The 22,960-nt window shown below is 32.8% G+C and overlaps 1 protein-coding gene across 5 annotated transcripts in view; it reads left to right on the plus strand.

The window, feature by feature from the left end:
* Galnt13 (polypeptide N-acetylgalactosaminyltransferase 13) overlaps positions 1 to 22,960 on the plus strand; it is a 592,950-nt gene that overhangs the window by 334,329 nt on the left and 235,661 nt on the right. For all 5 annotated transcript variants that reach the window (XM_034495197.2, XM_034495196.2, XM_076928753.1 and 2 more), the window contains exon 7: positions 15,620 to 15,737. In XM_034495197.2, the coding sequence (XP_034351088.1) occupies positions 15,620 to 15,737 (118 nt within the window). The remainder of the gene's footprint in view (positions 1 to 15,619; positions 15,738 to 22,960) is intronic.

The raw sequence follows: 22,960 nt of genomic DNA on the forward strand, positions 1-22,960 counted from the left end.
AGTAAAGTGACTAAAATGTTTTGATAAATATTCTAAATTTATAACTCTTAAAAAGTTGTATTCCTTTCACAATCATAGAAATAATCATTTGGAAAATGATAATATATTGAACATATATGTGTGCTTTTTGGTCTAAATTTTTAAAATCCCTTAATTTGAAGCATTTACCATTAAAATACATCTTACTATTAGTTTTGAATGATATTCATCATTATGTTCTAGAAGACTACTCACTTAAGTAACACTAAAATATATCTGTCCTATTGTAAGTCTCTTGCCTGCATAGAAAAATCAATTGCCTAAAAGTATTAGAGAATTACTTTATTAAATTTCCTTTTAAAAGATGAATTTAACAAATCACTGTTCTCTTGAAAAATTGTGAAAATGTAGTCTTCAAAAATAACACATACACATTCTGATCTGTAGAATGCATGGTATACCAGTGTCAGGTAGGGTAACTTTACTTCCTTTTTAAATTTTAGATTATGCAAAAATTTATTTAAAAAGGGACATGACTATAAATATAAAATATTACATTGAATTACAAAAATAATACCTTCTTTTTTAAAAATCAAACAATATAAAATATAAAGTATGCCACAGATGAGAAAAACATATTAGACAAATAATTTATATACAATTTATAAAATATGTTATGATAATTCAGCAATGAGAAGATAAATGAGGTTTATCTCCTGTAGGATACTGAGGCTATGGAGATCTTTTCTTTGAGGGAAGAATGAGCAATTTAGCAAAATCATGTCTTAGGGAAAATAACTGAAGATTTGCAGAGATTGTAAGAGTCAGAGGAACAACATGTCCTCTTTCAAAGATATTCTTCTAGATGTGACAGGAAAGCTGAACATATGAATTCTCAGCAATATGGTTGCCTAATTAAGATTTAATTATGTAGAGGAATTTTAATCCCGTAATATAACTGCTCTGGTAAGGGATCACATCTAAAGACCTTCTATGTGAACTGACTAGCATAATATGCAGTTAATCTCGCTGGCTGTAATACAGACACACCCTTACTACATGACTTTACTCTTAAACAAGGAAGGTAAAGTTAGTTTGTAGGAGGAAGCAGTCATGCTTGAAAGTGAAGACTAATTAAAGGGCAGACAAAGAGACAAATCTGAGAAAGATTTGAAGAATGAGTCAGAGATAAGATATGCCCAACTCTCAGGAGAACAGACAGAAATGAGAGGCTATTTAATAGTAATACAAAGTAAGTTAGGAGTGGAGGGCAATTCAGTAAGTGCAGTTCAGTTGAGCTCCGCCAATGCAGTGTAGATTAGTTGAATGAAGATCAGTTCAGCTGAGCTTTTGCAGTCAATGCAGTTCAGTTCATGGAGTTAGGTCAGTTAAGTTGATCCAATGTGGTTCCTGCAGTTCCATTTAGTTTAGCTAAATGCAATTAGAATAATGCAGATGAGTTCAGGTTGGTTGAGTCAGTTCTGTTTGGTGCACTCAGTACAGTGCAGATTAATTAGTTCATGAACATAGGAAATTTAACTGGGACACTTTTACAGAGACTCAAATAAAGACAGATTGAGCCAGATAATAAGAAAGCCAGAAGATTAGAACAAGTTGCCAGAGTTAGTTTGAGGCCAACAGAGCAATTAAGTGAGAAACCAAGAGAAGCCCGATTGAATCAGTTAGTTGGAAGAGGATGTAGAGCCAGAAAAGCTGTGTTGAACCAGCCACCTGAAATTCAGAAAGAGCTAGAGAGCATGACCTTATTCAACTGTAAGCCTCTGAATAAAAGTTCCTTTAACAGAGGAGTAGCATATGGACTTCCTTAACTGCTGAGTCATCACTTTGCTCTGTACCAGTAAGTTCCAAGTGATGCAGCAGCTGGTAAACAATTTCACAGTTGGATGTGCAAATTTCTACTGGAGTGTAGTCAAATTATCAGAGGCTACACTCTAGAAACAACTGTGTCTCCTTTCTTAGTTTCATTACACCCCTTACTACTTGATGTGCAGCCTTCTTAAGATACATGTGCAGTAAAACAGGATAGTCTTTCTAAATGAAGTATGATCAGTTATTGGTCAAGTGCATATGAGTAACTGTGCGCCACTGCTGGATCCTCTAAGCAAGCACTCATTTATCCCTTAACAAACTTTGTCTACATACTTTACTTCCTGTTCTTGTATCTGCACTGTAGATTTTAAGAGTAATTTGATATCTTAAAATGTCTTGCATTTACATTGCTATTATCTATATCATATTATCATCACATTTATGTTTCATGTGCTGTTATTATTACTTAATATTAAATAGTAGAAATAAACAGATATTTCCTCTTCACTTTTTTCTTTTAAATAATTTCATACAAGTGACAATTTATATGAAGTAGTTCATCAAAGTATCAAAATGTATTTTATCATTTTTTTACATTTAAATTTAGAGTTTACTTTCTAGTAATATAATGCATTAAATTAAGATTAAAAATTCTGGGTAGTAGAAGAGACCAGTTTAATTATATGTTACTGGATAATGTAGTAGTAAAAATTGGTAACATATTTAGGAGACATACTACTACTGTGAGAAAAAATTGAGTGTGGCCCCTAATAATTATATAAGACCTGTCAGTGTTTAGAGTATATAATTTAACAGTTTTTAAATACATCTACCCATCCTGGTTGTTCCTTACATTAACATGCTGAGGATATACAGTAACTCTCAGATTTATGAATAATACTCTTGTCCTGTATTCTAGTTTTATTTAACTTTTAAAGTTTTTAATCCCAATTGAAGACTACCAAACCACTTGAAACACACACACTCAAATATTGTTATAATGCAATAAATTGAATAAGTACATATGCAATAGAAAGTGAAGTGTGTATAAATATGTTTAAGAAAACTTCTGAAATACAGTAACAAAGGCATATTGTATTTAACTTGTTATCTTAAGTTGGAAAGGTAAAATTAAGTTAGCCAACACTCTAGTAAGACTTACCTAATCTCATTCGTAAAGGAAGATAAGTGACAAAGAAAGCAGCCACTATGCCCATCTCTTGCTCACAAAAATACAATGCAAGTCATCTTGTACACTATACAATAACTACATGTTGTATGGTTTTAATGAAACTTATTAGAACCAATCAAATCTCTTTCTTTTCTTTACGGACCAAACATTATATTGTTTTCTAAAACAATGAAAGATAAATGAAGAAACCTCAGTGTCTGCTGAAGTTTGAAGATTCCTATAGCAAAAGGTTAATTAATTCATGAGCACTGTTGTAACAGCAGGCAGGTAATTTTCATCAGCAGTGCTACAGTGTGAACTTTATACTTCTAGTGCATTACTCAGAGATGGGATCATTTCTCTCACCTTCATGCAAACAAATAAATCATTTTATGTGTTGAAGACAGATTTTTTCCCCACTTGATTAACAGAACTATGAATAGCTAAAGGGATCAAAATGAAGTTGAGATTTTATTTGTGTTTAGGAGAATGCTTAATTTAAAATGTCCCTTATGACAGGACTTTGTAGTCACTTTAATTGGTTAGTCATTACATGGATATGCAACTGCAACTAGTTCATCAACTTTAACAAGTAACCTAAACTCAGCCATATTAATGGTAAAATGTATAGTGGTGATATTATACCATACCATACTATAGTTTTGACAATATACTACAGTATAATAAAAGGCTATACAAAAAGGAGTTTTGAGCCTATTTAGTTTTCTTTAATCAGTAAAGGTTCTTGGCGACATTTAGCATCTCAACTGCACAAGACAGTAACCAGCATTTTAAGCTTGAGAGCAAGATCTAGCAACATGGGTGGCAAACATGCCCTTTACATGCTTAGTTCTAGTATTTCATATTTGTAGAAGACCACCAACATTGAAATGAGGGGTTTGAAATAAAAGTTGGCTCTTGTGGCTATTGTAAACTCTTGTTAAAATGGCACAACCTTTCTTCCTGTCTACACTCAAGACAGCTAAGTAGAACCACCTATATACCAGAGGCATGAGAACCCAGAGCTTTCCTTGTAACTTCTATGATTGTCTCTCTGACTCTAAGCTTAAGACTCAATTGTCAGCTATCGTCTTTATTGTGCTTAAAGAATTAAAATTTATTTTAACACCTCTGCTTCAAACCATAATTAACTATGGTTATAGTCATTCAATTTTCTGAATCTACTTCCTGGGAAATGATTTAAGTTTGAAAGATATTGAACACATGAGTTTGTATGAGTATAAGTATATATTACCCACTGAAATAGACCAGCACAAGCAAGGTTGCCTGCTGAAGATGCCCCTGCCAAACAGGGGGCTACCTTACTACAATTTATGTTTTTGTAATAAACTACCTTGACAAAAGACAACTTAGTATAGAGAGGGTTTATACTGGCTCAAAATTCCAGATTACGGTCAATCATAGCACATGTGTCAAGAGATGAGAAAATGAAGCAACCATTCACATCACATTTATAATCAAGAGAAGAGAGATGGGAATGCAGGCATTTTCTCTATTAGGTTTATCTTCTCTTACAAAGTCCAGAGTCCTGAACTTAGGAATGGTGCTGTTCATTTAGAATCTGAGTCTTAGAACCTCAATAAAGCCAGTTAAGACATTTTGACCTAAACATGCTTACAGGACAGCCTGATAGTCACAAAATCTGTTTGATTCTCTCTTCCCAGTGATTCTAGGCTGCATCAAGTTGACAATTAAAACTAAAAATCACTGAAATAATATATCCACTTTATTTCTAGCATCTAATTTTTGAGTTGATTTAATTTAGATGTTGAGGTGAATATGATCCTGCGTTGAATGCACATGTATGTATCTTTCTGGTCACAGTGTTGGGTCATGCACATATAAAACTCTCAGAGCAATCTCTTCTGTACAGTTATTTATTGTTTAATATTGGACTTCCAAACTCCTGATGAAGCAAGAATATGCAGAATATGCAGATTGATTATAGGTATACAAGATATAACTATGTTAATACTATAGCAGTGTATATTTCTAGAAAAAAAGCCTGGGTTAATTTTTATGAATCACATTAGTATTTTAATTATGCTCTGTATGTAACCCTAAATAAATAATTATAAGGATACCTGTTCCCACTTAAATTTCTCAGTGATTAAAATACATTTCTTTATAAGAGACATACTGGTTATGTTAACCATCTAATGTTTCACTCTTTACACCTGGGGTCTCATTTAGTCGCTATTAATATTCTTAATATAATTTCTTTCATTCTTCCACCCAGTATACTCTTAAGTGTATTCTGATAGTAACTGAAGAGCTTTAGGTATTTATTTAATTTTGCAATTATAATTAACCACACTCCTAGATTTCATTATCGGCTTTTATTCAAACTTTACTTACTTTTATATCCACTATTATCAGCAATTGACTGATACACAATTACTCTTTATTTAATTACAGTTAGGTATGTCTAAAGAATATCAGATAAACTTGATAATTTGATTAGTAATACTTTAGACTACAAATGCTATGCCCTCATTTGAAAAGATAAGAAATTTCTCAAGTACTCTATCTATACTATTCTACTGTGCTCTCAAAGAAGCAAGTGTTGGGGAGACACAAAGTTCTTTTCTTAACAGTAAAACTGAAAATTATTCTTTTTGCCTTGCTTAAATTATGTAAGGAATTAAAAGTGACAAAAAGTATTAAATGAGAAATATCCTTAACAGGAGTCAGAAGTTGAGTTTTAATTTCATTCCTGAGAATGGAACATGTATGCAATGTATAGTCAACAGGACAGATGTATAAACACGTAATACAGCATAAGACTAAGGGGCCCCATCTCAGTCTGTGTCATATTTCCTTCTAAAGCCTCTCTTCAACTGTATTTAATCATAGTTTAAATTTTGTCATACTATTCATTAATATTTTATGTTATTAAAGTTGGTGTTGTTTTACTTTTTGGTTTTGCATAAAAAATTTGATTAAATGCTGCTATCTTCCCAGTTCATACCCTACTTTATATAGCAAAACCTGATTGAAGATTCATTTTTCTCATTTTTGTTTATTTTCTGTTTCATTTTGTTTTCAAAATTAGGTCTCTTTTATCTTATATTGACTACTAATTCATTATAGAGCTGATTTAATATGATTTTTAATTTTTTATGAACATCCTGCCTCCACCTACACAGTACTAGGGTTTATACATGGCATATGCTATTGCATCTGAGTTTTATGTAGAGATGGAACCTAGGGCTGTGTGCATACTAAGCAAGTTCTTAACCAAAAGATGACCAACTTGAACTTCCAAATAGAAATTTTTATCGGAATTTTTATTTACATTTGTTCTTTCTATTTGTTCTTTCTATTTCTATTTCTATTTCTATTTGTTTTTCTCCTCAGTACTAGAAATAGAACAGGAGTCTTATACTTTGTAGGCAGGTGCCCTGCCCCTGAATTACACCTTCAGTCTCTTACACTTTGCTTTTACCACAACTTGTTCAAAGCTCTTCTTGCCTTGTTATCTCTTACAAGTTTTGAGATTCTGGCCCCTCAAGTCATTACTGATCTCACTTCCTAGTTTCTGTACTATAAAAAATTAAAAGTACATTTTTTATTCTGTACAGTCATCTTCAGAGAAGAGATTCTTATATTTAATTCTTAACAAAGCATCAAAACAAAAGCACAGAGAATGTCAGCGAATTTAAGCAGAATAAGTGTTTGGAAAGAAAAAAATTGTTGAGCTGCTCCCATTCTTGCATCCTTAGTTTCAAGCCTAATGCATGTGTCTTGGAAAGAGTGTAAGCATTCCATCTTAAACAGAATCTTTGAAGCTGTATTATTTATGTAAAGAATAACTTTGCATTTTCTTACTTCCCTCTGATTACAGGACATTGTCAGATTTTTATTGTAATCTGTTAATATGAAAATAAACTGGGCAAGATACAAACGTTTCAGTGAGATTCATTAAACTATGATATTTATTTACTGAATAATATTTCCATACTAGTCAAAGCATTAGTCATTTTGTTCAACTAGTCTTTAGTATGAAATTAAAGTAAGTATGGAAAACAATAATTAAAACTCTAATGCACCAAATATTAAGCAAAATAGTAAGCATCCTTTTGGGGATTAAGATATCAGTTGTGAATATTATGGAAAAAAAGAGATAAAGAGACGAGGCAGGATTTTCTGTGTTGAATGTGAAGTCTTTAAGCACAGGACAAAATATTTGAGTTCCAGACTTATTAGGAAATGATTTATTTAACTACAAAAAGAGAATTTTTGTTCTCGATAACTAGAATTGAGCTTTTAGCCTCTAAAACAGCACTGGAATTGTGTTTTCCACCCTCTAAGAATTGAGTAAGTGTGTGTGTGTGTGTGTGTGTGTGTGTGTGTGTGTGTGTGTGTGTAAGCCAGTGTAAATTTTTCTAAAGCTGGGATGATATGAGGAGAGATAGGGGAAGAAGTATTTGAGGAGGAACTTGGAGGGGGCAACATTTTGGATATAAATAAATAGAACAACTAACAAAAAAACCCAAATAAACAAAAAGTAGCAATAGCTTTTTCTTAGCCAAATGCACTTTTCCCACACACATGCCCAATGATCAATGTACTATGCAATAGCCCACAGAGCTTATTTTGTGTGTAAAACTTTTAAGTTACATTCAACATTTAACAGCAGTCATCTTAAAAGAAAGGCTCTGGGTCTTTGCTCACTTCCTTACTTCTGAATACATTGTACAATGAGAACAAAGGAAAAAAGCATTTAATTTTCATCTATGTTCTGACTGTGCAAAGTGCTAAATCAAATGAAGCCATAATATAAAATTAAATATAAACTGAAAATATGCTAAAATACTCCATGTTAATGTTTACTGTTATAATTATTTGTAATAACTGAGACATATTGTTTTTAATTAATTTTTTCTTCTCTGATATTCCATATCTTTTCTCCCAGAACCACCCCCTACTCCTACCTCCTCCCCCATCTACTTCTCCCATTGTCTTGCATGGCCCCATGGATATCAACCTAATTTGGCATATCAAGTTGCAGTAAGGCTAGGCACCTCCCCTCCTAGTAAGGCTGGATGAAGTACTGAGATGTATTATTAGAACAGATTTAGACTTAAAAATCTAAAACTTATTCTTACATTGCATAAGTCTAGAGCTGTCCTTTGAAGGAAACATGTAATGAGCAATTAGAAAGATGCAGTTAGTACAAGGCAAGAAATGAGAAAACACAGATCAACAGTCAGCCTCCAAACTAAAAGCACATGATGAATGAATGACCTTACAGAACTAAAGAACACAGAATAAGAATGGCACCCAGGAAGACTCTAGGAAGGACACAGATCACAGAGGGTTTGATAGTTATTAAGTGAATACACAGACAGTGCTTGTAATTCTGTATTTTACATGAGTGACATTTGCTAATTTAAACACAAGCCACAATCAAACGGCAGCAAGATAAGGAAGTGGAAGGTCTATCAGTAAGAATCATTGAAATAGCAAATGCAAGAGAGCCACAAATGGAAAGAATTTTACCAGGTAGGCTGATGAATTGTGCTAAATGCTTTCAGAGGGAGGAGTTAAAGAAAGGCTGCCTGAGTTCAGAATCAATGGGAACCATAACAAATAACTCACTGCAGTAGTGGCAGACAGATCCATGTTCACTTAGGAGGTGAAAGGGAATCCAGGGAGTAGGCAGAAAGCATCTCATCCATATGATCTCCAGTAAAGCCATTAAAAATATCAGTCCCTCATATGAAAGAATCCTGAGATGGAGTGAAGATTATTTTGGTTCAGTGTAGACTTTTAACTGAGCAGGTATGTAAGCTCAAGGGAACAACCTAGAAATCCAACTCCAACGCATGAAACATAAATGCAACAAGAAATAAACAAGGGGTCAGCTGTAGTCAGAACACCTGAGATCATGCAATGAATTTTAATGTACAAGAGAAATTAAAATTTATTTTCTTGTGAAATAAGAAAGAATAGAGGAGTATGGGGTAATCAACCCAAAAGGTTCAAAAAGAGCCTGGGGGCATTTGTCTTTAATGATTCTAGACTTTGGAGTGTGTGTATTAATTTATAGATAATTAAGATTTCCAATTTTAAAAATATTTGTAAATAAGACAAACGGATGGGTAAGAACACAGAAAAGAATATTTTGTGTATCAGATACAAAATCTATAGCTTGGACTTTAATAACCAGTTACCTCATCTCAATATTCTTACAAGATTTCTCTGGGTATCTGTGTCAAAATTGTAAGAAGTAAATTGCAATTTTCTTCAGACATATTGCATTAATGAATGAATTAGCTTATTCAAAATAAGGGCATGTTGGGCCTTGGACGAGGTAACTCCATTTAACCTGTTACCTTCAGTCACGTAGGACACAGGTAGAGGGCGTGATTAACAAGTCTCTACCTCCAGAGATTTAAATATTAATGAATTATCAAAAGGCCAGGGGCATAGCTAATTAAGTTATTCCCTCTCCTTTTTCCTTCCCTATAAAATGAGACTCCCCTGGCCTTTGGCAGGGGAAGCACTTACCACCTACATCCATTTACCATGCCATGAACAATAAAAGCTTTGGAAAACTGGACTCCACGTGTCGCATGGTCTCTCCGCTAGATTCCCAGCTTTTGGAACCCTGGAACCTTGCCGATGCAGCCGCTGGCCCGCCCACTGACAGCTGCATGAATGTGGGACCTTCCTGGCAGGGTGGGAAGCCCGCCACCGAGACCCCACCACCGGACTCCCACCCCACCCCCCCGCCCGCGAGATTTCTTCCCCACAAGGGCACATAACCATAAGTTCTCACTTGTAGCAGAACATTAGACAGGGTATAAGAGGATGAAGGAAAAATTTACCCAAAAGATGTTATTAATGTGAGACTATGGATTAAATCAGGAAACTTATCTACCAACAGAGGATGATAATCATCAAATAACCATGTGAACAAGGACACATTGGCTAATATATTAACCTTGTTAATGATTTATGGAATGCTGGGTACTAAGTATTTTGCCTCTGAGATCTTAATTCATCTTCACCTGTCCATAAAAGTTGGAGTGCTTACAATCACTGGGATTACTATTACCCAATTTATGTTAATGGTTTTAGTTGGTGGTTTCATATACACCTTGCAAAATAATAATTTCAGCTAATTCAGTAATAACCCAGCCTTTTCCTTTTCTAGGCACTGAACATTGAAAGTGCACATACTTGAATACACAGCTCATTTGCCACGATAAAGCAGTTAACAGGATTAGCATGCTGAAAAACATGGGCAATGTTCATAATTATTTAAAAATATTATACAGTGTTCTATTTATATAACAAACTAATACATAATCCAAATATAAATTCAATCCAACTCAAAGCTTCTGTTTTCAGAAAATATGAGATTATTTTTAGAAATTCTGTTTTTCTTTTCTACCATTCAAACGTAAGTGAAAATTATTTGATTTTTCCTTATAATTTCATATAGTGTATTTTTATCTATTCTGTATTTCTCACACACTCATAGGGATGATAGCCATCTCTAAGATAAAATTTAAAGCACATGCTTAAAATGCATTAGTTCTTTGTCAAAAGAAGCTAAGTAGATGACCTCAAAATTATTAACAATGCATAGCTTAACATTCTCAAGCATTTGGTTGCATTATGATAAAGCAATTGCAGTAATTTTGTCACTAAATGTATGAAATATACTCTGTAGCACTATAATATCTGTGTAGATATTATTATAGAGTTCCCAAGGCCCAGTCAGGTAAAGTGATGTCCACTTTATAATTACCATCTGTTTAACTTTGTTGCAGTTCCACATTACAACTCAGAAGGTCAATGATACTTTATATGATAGGAACCCAGCAAGAGTAGATGAAATAGAGCAGCTCTGAGACCACCAAGGTGAAACTACTTCAGCTGATCGACAGCTCATTACTTGAGCATAAAACTGTGAGAACACGGGAGAAATAGTTTTGCAGATTGTTGGTGTCCACCTTCAATATTTTTAGGCAGTTTCATAACTAACTACATTATTTAATTAGAAAACATTAGTGTATTTTCTAGTAAAGGTATATATAATTTCTATAAAACAATGAGTTTTGTTGATTTAGTCTTAAAATTTCAGAAAATAAGCAGGTACATTACAAATCTAATTTACTTTTTCACTACTTCTCTTCTTTAGCAGAGCATCAAAATGAAACTCCTCATTACCACTTGGGACTCAGCCCATGTCAATGTGACCTCAGTGGATTGGGGGATAGAAACCAAGCATGAGAATTGTTTCTGAATTGTACCACATAGCTAGGTACAATGGCCCATGTCTGTGCTCCCAACACTAAGATACAGGATTGTGAGTTCCAGGCATGCCTGGGTGACAAACTGAAAACTGGCCTCAAATGGACTAAATATTAAAAGAAAGAACTGAGTCTGGTAGTTTACAGTGGAGGTTGGAATGCTCCGGTAACATTCAAACCTCATCGCCACTGTAATTCTACCTGGGAACAGGCAAGACATGTCTTAGCATATCTGTTTTCCATTCCCTAAAAGAGAGATGAGTTTATATATAAAATGCTGTCCTAATTAGCAAATCAAATTTAATTAAACTTTTAGAATCTGTTGTTTTTTATAATACAATAAAGTAAAATATAATAAGATTAAACAAAAAGCAACACATCATAATTAGAAAAAGCAAACAATAGAAGGCAAAGAGCCCAAGAGAAGGCAGAAGCTACAGAAAGCCACTTACTTACACATTCAGGAGTCCCATAACAACACTTAACTTAAGGTCATAATATATACACAGAAGATTTGTAGGGTAAAAAGGAAGAAGAATATATATATAATTAAAATAAAATAAATATAAAAATAATATTTTACAAAAAAGGCAAAGCCCTCATTGTTAGACAAAGCACCTCCAAAGAGGTAATGGAGTTCCTTTTGTTTGTTTGTTTGGCCATCTACTGATGGCCATTACCCCTCCAGTGAGACTCTATTGGAGGAAATGAAGTTTTTGATTGTATCTGGTTATAAACTGGAAAGTACTTTGGGGTTAAGGATGGAGACACAGGTCCATTTCTCCTTTCAACTTTAGGACCCTAGACTGTTGTCTCAGTCTATGTTCATATGTGCTTTGATCCTGTTGATTTAGAGGGCTTTGCATATTTTGTACCCAATCTCCTCTGGCTCTTTTTTCTTTTGTCTCTTCTTCCCCAGGATTCCCTGATTCCTGAGAGGAGGGATTTGAAGGAGACCTCCCATTTATGGCTGAGAATTTCAACATGCCTAACTGTCTGACTATGGGTCTCTGTATTTTTTTTTTTTACATTTGCTGCAGGAGGAAGCATCTCTTATCATGGTTGAGCAAAGCTCTGAGGAGAGCAGAATGTCATTAGGAGTTATTTTATTATGGCATCGTTGTTTGTTTGTTTTTGTTATGTTTTGTTTTGATTTTTAAATAACATGCATGTTCATTTTTGCCCCACGTTCCTGGGCTACCTAGTCTCAGGACTTAGTCACCCAAACAGTGTAAGATATGACTTATTTCTCGGGTGGACTTTAACTCAAATCAAATATTCCCTGATTACTCTTACAAATTTTGTGTCACCATTGTTTTGGCATAACTTGTAGGCAAGACACCGTTTTAGATCCAATGGTTTGTACCTGGGTTGATGTTTGCATTTCTTCTTTGACAACATGGAGAGTATCTTCCCGAACAAAAACTCTAGAATATAGGTGTGAAGGATGATTGTGGGCACTATCTCAGTTTTTCATGTTCAATAAATTTTGTTAGTGTTGTCTTAAGCAATGAAGTCTTGCTGTCACTTGGTAGAGAGCAATCTGTAGTCTTGGAAACTGCATGGGTTGTTTGTTGTTCTCGTGTGATACCTTGTGACTCTAATTGTCACTCAGTCCTAGTATTAGAAGCTTCACTTGGTGACATGAAATGGAAAGTTGGGTATCTTTATTCCTCAGTATTTGGTGACTTAATTTAGATCAGAGAGAGAGAGAGAGAGAGAGAGAGAGAGAGAGAGAGAGAGAGAGAGAGAGAGAGAGAAGAGAAGCTTTTATTGTTCTGTTTCCATACTACTCAAATGGCCCTTTCTTTCCTCACATATTCTGTCCCTCATCCCCCTGTACATTTCTTATCCCCCTGTCCACTTTATTCTCCATAACTATTCTATTTCTATCTTCCCTCCAAATCTTTCCCTCCTAGTCCCTTATTCTATTCCTAGCCTCTGTGTTTCTATAGATTGTAACTTTCTCTTCAATGAATTAACAGCTAACATCCACATATAAGTGAATACGTAACATATTTGTCTTTCTGTGCCTGGATTACCTTACTCAGAATGATTTTTTTTCTAGTTCCATACAATCCATAGCAATTTTATTATTTTATTTTTTTCACTTCTGAAAGATACTTTATAGTATAACTCTGCCACAGTTTATATATCCATATTCCTGTTGAGGGACTTCTAGTTAAGTTTCCAATTTTTGGCTAATATGCTTAGAGCTTCAATAAGCACAGCTGGGCATATGTTAGTCTTGTATAATTAAGCTTCCTTCAGGTACCTGGTTAAGAGTGGTATACCTGGTTTTCAAGGTAGATATGTTTCCATCTTCCTGAAGATGGAACCAACACACTAATTTGCATAGTGATATACAAGTTTGCCCTCTTATCAGCAATGGATGAGCATTCCATTTACTCCACATACTCACCAGGATCAGCAATTACTTGCTTTATTGATCTAATTCATTCTGAAGGTGAAAGATAAAATTCTGAAATAGTTTTGATTTGCATTCCCCTGATGACTAAGGTTATGAAACTATTCTTTAAGTGTTTCTCACCATTTGTTTCTTCTTTTGAGAATTCTGTTTAACTCTATACTCTATTTTTCAGTTAGGTTATGTATTTTCTAGATATATAGTTGATGCAGTTCTTTATATCGTTTGAATATTATCCAAATATCAGATATGTAGTTGACGAAAATCTTTTCTTATTATGTACCTTGCAACTGTGTGTGAATAATGGTGTGCTTTGCTGTGCAGAAGCTTCTTAGGTTCATGAGGGTCACATTTATCAGTTGTTGATTATAGTGCCTTTGATAAGAGTGGTCTCTTCAAGTCTTTTCTTGTGGCAATAAGTTCAAAGCTATTCTCCACTTTCTATTCTAACTAGGTAAGTGTATCTGGTTCTATGTTGAGGTATTTGATCCATTTGAAGTTGAGTTTTGTTCAAGATGAAAAGAATGTATATATTTGGATATTTCTACACGAAAACATTCAGTTTGACTAGCATCATTTTTTAGTGTGTATTTCTAGCATCTTTATCAAAAATCACATATTCATAGGTATGTGGATTTATCTCTGGGCCTTCAATTTGATTCAATTGATTAAATTGTCAGTTTTTGCACCAAATACCATGCTGTTTTATAAATATAGTTCATCACTACTACTTCAGGTTATGATAAATAAAAATGAGTTGGGTAGTATCCACAGCAAGGTGTTTCACCAGGTTCTGGTTAGTCTTCAGAGGATGGAAAGGGTGACAAAAAACCAATGCAGATGGTTTACCACAAAGCTCTTAGAATGAGGATCGGGGATTGTAATTGGAAGAATTGAGGGAGAGGTGACGATCTGCAGTTTGGCTGCTGGGTTCCATGTTTTCAGAGGTCTGTGGGTTCTCAGGGTGAGCCTGCAGGATTTGGGGCTTAAATAAAGTTGTAAGTGGAGGGATGTTAGTTACAAAGGGAGGCTCCATCTGCATGATCCACTGCAGATAGGTGCAGAGAGTGAGGAAATATTTTGGCAGGTGCTCTACTGCAGAGCTAAGGCTAAGACTGGGAAATTGGATTTGTAGGAAAGGCACGAGAGGAGAGGATAGGAAGATAACCTACTTGTTTCCATGACGATATCTGATGTTTTGCCTTTGTAGGGAAATTTCAAGAATGTAAGCTAAATACAAATTTATTTGTTGGTGGAAATTTTTAGATTCTATGTTAAAATCCTTTTAAAATACTGACTAGTATGTAAGATATGTACGTATGTCTGAATTTAAACAAATAATTTTCTTTAAGTATATATAATGAGTAATAAACAATTGGATGTAAAGCCCCTTTACTGACTTTGTTTAAAACACTTGTAATTAACAGTAGATGTTTTCCACAAACATTGTCATAGCAGTTTATACTTCTGTATTCTGATAGATGTTTTTATAGAGAAAATTTATTCTCAGTTTCCCAGAGTTCACATTAATGTGATTTGTAATTCTGTGACCAAGATCACAACTGGTACTTTTGAAACCAGGTAATCTCTTTAAGCACCAAGTAAAAGGCAGAGACCTCTCTTTGCTTTGCCTTGGGGAAAGTACAAGCTGCGAGTTTAACTGGGCATTGTTTCTTCAGTGTTTCTATTTTATCACCTATAATAGAACAAAGTAATTTAATCTGATTTTGCAAAATGTGTGAAATATAAAGGCAATTTAAAAATTTTAAATGCTTTCACACCTTGACATTGTACTTTCAGCTTGAATTTTTGAGGAATATTCTAATATTTAAGGTGTCAAAAGTATTTGCTGTAGTATCACTAAACTTCACACATGGTTTTCAAAACATATTCTTTTCTTTTTGTTTTGTTTTCAACTAGGACCCCTACTATGGCTGGTGGCCTATTTTCTATTGACAGAAACTACTTTGAAGAGATAGGAACTTACGATGCAGGAATGGATATCTGGGGTGGAGAGAATCTTGAAATGTCTTTTAGGGTAATTGCATTTTTCTTTATTTTTAAAATCTGAACATAGTGTATGGTAGCATGTATCTAATACACACAATAATTTACTGTCAGTTTTTTAAGTGACTCAATTTAGTGTTTGTTTGGTCAATATGTGTTTCTTTAAAACCTTTATTTGAGTCCTATTGCATGTAAATTTTACTGTTAAATTTGAGGATTTACATTTTCCAAATCATTTTTACTTTTAGTCAAAATATATTAAAGTTTTCACTTGTTGAATTAGAGTAGCCTCATTTTCTAATTGAAGATTTCCCCATAAATCAATCTTGTGCTTTTATGTGATGCTTGGAAGTGTTTATGTGTCCTGAACTACACATACTGCATGAGTTTCTTTTTAAGGAACTTCAAGTTTGACTGTACTCAAAGGATTCTGATAATCCAGCTAGAGGCATGACTGTTTTTGCAACCATAGACATGATTGTTTGTAAGTTTTGTTTTTTGTTGTTTATCTTTTGAAAAATTTAAATTTACAAATAAAGGAAAATTTAGACCTAAGCTTAGTGCATATTTTATAGGCAAAATTGGAAATACTGGTTTCCAAATGTGTTATTGTTTTAGTACTAGAAAAGAGATTTCAAGTATGTTACATTCAATCATGCATATTATTTTAAAATGAATTAATTTAATGACTAGTTATACTTCAAGAAAATTCAATACAAACACTTAAAACAGTATCATTTAAAATAAGACCAGTTAGTCTGGACATATTTATGTAAATATTTGAAAACTAGTTTTGAACCTCAAGTTAAAGTTTGTTTTCCAGTGACAGCAAATATGTGTGATGCCTTGTAAGAAATTATTTAAAATTGAGGGACTAAAAAGATAACTCAATGGTAAAAAAAAACACATGCTGTGCTTGTAGACTCTACAAAAGAATTCTACATTAATTCCCAGCACCTATGTGATACTTCACAGTCATGTATAATGTTAGTTCTAGGGAACTGTCATACTCTTGTGACTTGTTCAGGCACCAGGCACATGTGATACACATATATACATGAAGATGAAATAAAATAAAAATTTAGAACATATTCCTCCTCAAAATTTAAAAGATGGCTATTAAATTATTGAATTAAGTTTATTTTTTTTCTAATATAGAATTTAGTTTGTCTGATTATGGGTTTTTTTCTAAAGCAGTAGAACAACCATTTTGTGTTAAATTTGTCTCTAATTGTATTGACTGTCATGACTATAGATTTATTATTGTTTATGTGTATATGTATACTGTATATAACTTGTTCAAAAAAAAGATTAGAACTGTCTTCCTGCTATCAAGTCTGTGTAGTGTTTTGTGGAAACTTTGAAGCCATTTGGAGATCTAATCTTTTTAACATAGACCAAAGATGATAGAAATAAGAAATTTACTCTCCCCTAAATCAAAACATGTAAAGAAAAATATTGATAAACATAAAAGTAATTTGCTTTTATTCTTAGAGGAAATAATCAAAATCTGTAAGGTTTTACTGTAAGAAACTCCCTGAGTATGTGCTATGCTTGTGGGAAGAGAACAATTAACAATCATTTATCATGTGTGTGTGTGTGTGTGTGTGTGTGTATGTGTATATATACATACGTGTGTGTGTTTAAAAGTATTCTCATACATATTTTTTACATATTAAGCTAGATTATCTGGCAGTACCCTTCCTTGTCTCGATCAATCACTTACCTTAGAGGGAGACTTTATGATATGGTTGACAATAACTACATAACTATTAAGACCATTAAAAAAGGCCAAGTGAGGATGTCAAAGTTACACATGTATGAGAGTGCTGTGCAGATGTCAAAGAGGCAAAATGGAGATAACTGGCAAATACAAGCTGTCATTCTCCAGAGCTCTGATTATCCTCAGAGCTGCCAGTCACCTTCCTCACTGTTATGTGTCCTGTCATTACATCCTCAGCCATTCTCATGTACTAGAGTGGACTGGAGAGTTGTTAATAGTGAAGAATGATGAAACCAGCACACACATACATTCCTCTTCCAGGTTTCTGACATGGTTGCTTTATCTGTGATATTACCTTTCTTTGATTGTTCCCTTTTGTGGTAGAAAATATGTATCCAGCAGCAGCAATAATAGCTAAGAGAAACCCTAATGCAAACTAATAATTTCAGATCTTTCTCCTCATTAAATTGTGCATGTCACTGATATAACACAAATCCTAAGAATAATATCTAAACACAAATGAATTAATATAATCAGCATTTATTGAGTTCAATAAATTGTGAGTATATAATACTAGTAGACATATTTGATGGGCTTATGGTACTTACATTGTAATAAAGATTATTGATGATATATTACACAAGATCAAGAAATTTTATTGATACATTAGTCATTAGTGTTTAAGGAAATAATTACAGAAGGAAAGAGAACAGTGAGCTGTTGTTTCTTAAGAGGGGTTAATGGATTGGGATTTTACAGACTTTATGGATTTGTAGATTTTATGGAAGGAAGTTTGGGAAAGAAAAATGATAAAATGAAAATAATTCTAAATTACTCTAATAATGTCATCCATCTTTAAATGATAATCTTATGAGCATGTCACCCAACATAAATTGCTACTAAAATTCCTTACATTTCATAAACCTTAAGACATGGAGCAGTAGCCATGACACAAAGAACAATAATTCTAAAAGTCCATATTATTTTGTGTATGTGATGAAGAACATATTTTGGTAAGAAACAAAAATTGTGAAGGCCTTCCTCCAAGCCACAATAGAATAATACTTAGAAGTTTGTATTGGGAGTTATTCAGCCCGTGTCCAAACCCTATCTATTCAACTCTCTATGAGAGTAAGTTTGAATAAGTTAGCAAATCTGCAAAGTTTTAGTTTTTCAATTTCTAAAATGGAAAAGACAGAGCAATAATTTTTATGTTAGAAAGAAGTATAAAATGAATTATGGATACAGTTTTTTAGTATGCTGTTTCCCATATGAATTGTATCATGGAAGTCATCTCTTGAAATATGGTAATAAAGTTTGCAGATTTAAGCAAACCACATCATTCTTGGGTATCATTTAATAATAACCCTATCCTTAAAATATGGCCACAAGAGAATGCCATATAAAGCCCTTCAATACCTGCATATCCAAGACGTATATAAAGTATCTCTCAAATTCCCCACACAAGAAGAAATGATGAGCATGAAAGCAAATATGAATTAATTATAAAAGAAGAAAAATTTTAAAGAAACATGGTGAAGAGAAAACTTTGTTTCCTTAGGAAAATCAATAAAATATTTAAATTTGTTTCTGAACTTGTGAAAAACAGAGAGATTACAAACATCACCAATAGTGAAAAAGGGAAAGGAGATATAGTGATGGATTTGTGAGTTATATTAAAGATGTGTAGGGTTTGTATGGACAGTACAGCATTATATGATACCCTAGGAAACTTGATTAAATGAACAGTTTCATTAAAAGTGTCAGAGCACATAGGAAATCAACATATTAATCTCATATCTGATAAAGAAATATGTGAACCTTGGGAAATATTTTTCAGACAGGAACTCTTTAGCTATATAAAACTGCTGCTGAATTCTGTCAAAGGGTTCTATAGGAATACATAGATTTTAGCACATATATTTTCAGAAAATTAAAAAAGGAGATAGTATCTCCCTATTGACTTTATAAAACCAGAATTTCTCTGATAAAGCCACTACAATATTTCACTACAAACCAGTGACCCTTGTGAGCATAGATTTAAAAAATAATCTAATAAGATTTTAAGTTAATCTCTAATATGACAAATATTACACCTAAGTGGAATTAATTTATAGTGAAGATTTTGTAGTGCAATAATGTTAAAACATCAAATCAAAATACATTGGGAGGGGAAAAGTTTAGCACTTTTATTGTAGATTATCTAAAATCTCCCATAGAATTTATGAAATGCTGTTAAAATATGCAATAGTACTTTGCAATTCCACATAGGGCCTAAGTCTATCAGATTGAAAAAAATATATTATTACATGAAAAATATGATACAGTGATTATTATCCAGTAGTAAGATTGCAATTTTTACTATGAGAAACAAAAGATTTAAATAAACCAATGAATGTACAACATTAATTGGTTGATAGCTTCCACGTCATAAAGACAGCTTCCCCATTTCATTCATTAAGAATAAGTAGGCTCCACAGGACTTTGCTTCTTAGAATTCAACTAGCTCATTCTAAAACCCATATGAAAACATATGTGTTACAGAATGCTTGAAGTTACTTTTGTAAACCAAAAAGTTGAAAAACAGTATGATTTCAAAATGCATTGCCAGTGATAGTAATTAAGACTAAGGAATAGGCATAAAAGCAAGGCCATGAAATAAAACTGAAAGTCTAGAAACAAACCTACAATATATAAGCATAGTATTGTCAGCAAATATTGAAAGGTTGATGTAAACAAAAAGATAATTTTTCAATAAATGGGTTTGGAACATTCCAAACAATGTTTTTCTATATCTTGAATACAATCAGATTGAATAATTAATTCAAGTGTAAGCCTATAGTTCAAAAAAATAAAATAAATTGCATTTTAGAAAATATACTTTGGTTATTCTTATGGGATTTTTCATTTATTATTGTTATTAGTATCAATAATACATATTTATACCAATAACTGAATGTTCACTTGAGAAAGAGGAATTTACTTTCTGTACCAATTTTCTTTTCTTACAAAGTCCATTCTAAAGTGCAATATGTTTATTTGGTTTATATAACCAAGGAAAGGACATCTTGGTGTTTAAAATTGACTTTTTTAAAACTGTACAAGCAATGGTGTAGAAAGAATTTAGTAAACACAATAAACAACAGAAAAACAAAAGGCAGAGTTTCTACAAATAGTGTGAAAGATGCTGAAGAGACTGTTTTATAATATTACAAGAAACCAAAAACTGTCCCATCAGATTTTAATTCTAACATATGAAAGTCAGTCAGAATAATGTGCTAGCTGGAAATCCCTTTCAACAAATGTCTTCCTAACGTGCTTATGCTAGAACCCACTGCCTTTTTATATACTTCTTTCTTAATAAGGAAAGTATATATCTGTCAATGTAGAAAACTTGACTAATTTTTTTTATTTGAAAAATTTTAGGACCTAGAATATGAAGGAATTTTTTCACTCAGTTAAAATTAATGTAAGCATGCTCATATTTTGTTCATAATTTTTATTTGTATGACTTTATGAAGCACTTTTCTTTAAACATGTCACATGAAACTATAATATATGATTTATATAGTTATTAATTTTGCCATCTTTTAATAATTATGGGATGATAAACTGAGATTATATGTATATATGACTCCATCATATGAAATTTACAAATAATCAGTAAAATATTTTTAAGTCATTATAAACAAATATTAATGAACTGAACCAGCAAACAACTCCCTGATTACCTGTTGACTAGATGCTAAATCTAAATGTTCTTCTATACTTTATAGCTTTTTTTCTGGTTGTTGCTGACAGAATCTTACTGGATAGCCCATTCTAGCCAAGGACTTACAACAGTTATCTTCTGACTGCTGATATTAAAACTACCAGGTAGTAGTATCTGGCTTTGTATCTGGGGTTTCTGATGTCTATTCTACCCCTTTAGATTGACCCATTATTTAAACATTTCTCTATATTCAAAGGGAGGCAAGTTAATTTAAATCACAGAATAAAACCCTAGAGACTTTAACTTCTATAATTTTCAATGACATTGAATAAATATCATATAAGAAATTTAGTTGTTTTAAGAGTACTCTGATGATTTTGTGTTTTATGTTGATGTGTCTGTATCATCATTTATCTACTTTTGTTTAGATCGTATGTTTGGTTGGTTGGTTGGTTTTCAAAGAGAAAGTGAAATAGTATGGGGTTTGGTGAATGAGTGGACCTCGAAGGGGTAAGAGGGTGTGAAAATTTTAATAATATTTTATTGTGAGTTATGATGTTATAATTATATGATTCTCTATATGTCCATGGATAAAACAAGGGCAATGGCCAAATAGATTAGATACTAATAAAACTTTAGAATGTTATTGACAAACCCTCTTTGATTTTATTGCTTCTAAATTTATAAAAGATTAAAGTTTCAAAACTTGGAGGATTAAATGTGTTAAATAAAACCAGAAAATGTAAAAGAATTCTTTTATATATTCTTTAATCCATTCTGTAACTTGCAAAAATATTATATAAGGAAAGAACATGTAGCATTTTTCTTTCAAGTTTATAGTCTCTCACTTAGGGAATCACTTATTTTCTGGTTTTGTCATGACACCACCCACTTTTTACAGGTTAATAATAATCTATTGCATACATGTATCACATTTTTATCATTGTACATCAGTTTAAGGATATTTTATTTGTTTTATTTCCTAGGTGTTATGAATAGACTGTCAACAAATATAACAATGCAAGTATCTGTAGAGTATGATATTGAGCCTATTGGGCCTATGTTGAAGAAAGGCACAGCAGTATCATGTGGTTGATCTATTTTAGTTTGTTGTTTTTGTTGATCTTGTTGTTGATGATGATGATGATGTTTGATTTTGGTCTGTTTTCTTTTTCTCTCTTATTTTGAGATTTGTCCACACTGAATTCAGCAGTGGCTACAGCATGTTTCCAATCTGACCAATACTTCATTTCATATTTGTCTTGGAAGCATTTGTTACCTGCTTCCATAACCTGAAATGTTCTCACTAGAGTTAGAAACAAAATCTGAAAAATGTTTAACTTGAATCTCCTTTAATTGCTGAAGATTTTTGAGACTAAGACATTCTTATTCATTTTTCTTTCTTATTTTGAGAACTCTCTGTATTGTTGAATAGCTTATTTATTAACTGAATTGTATTCTTTACTCTGTTTTTGAGGCCTTGTTATATCCTTGACAGCAAAAGTATAGCAGTCAGAAGTAAGGTAGTAAATTTTAGAACTAACACAAATCCAATCATATTTGGATTTGGCATGACACTCAAGATGGCTCCTTACTCTTAAACTCTAAACCTCCTTCCAATAATTTGAATAGGAAATAGAGCATCAGTCTGCTGTCCCAAATGCCTATCTAAATCCTCTTGTATATCCAACACATTAGTAACATTTTTTGCTAAATGATTAATGAAAATAGCTGTCCTGACTTCTTGTGCCAAAACAATTGCAGAAGCAGTGATGTTATGAAATAATGGAATTAAAGCTGTTATACCAGCAATAATCAA

This window comes from Arvicanthis niloticus, chromosome 2, assembly GCF_011762505.2.
Source record: "Arvicanthis niloticus isolate mArvNil1 chromosome 2, mArvNil1.pat.X, whole genome shotgun sequence".
Taxonomy (NCBI): Eukaryota; Metazoa; Chordata; class Mammalia; order Rodentia; family Muridae; genus Arvicanthis; species Arvicanthis niloticus.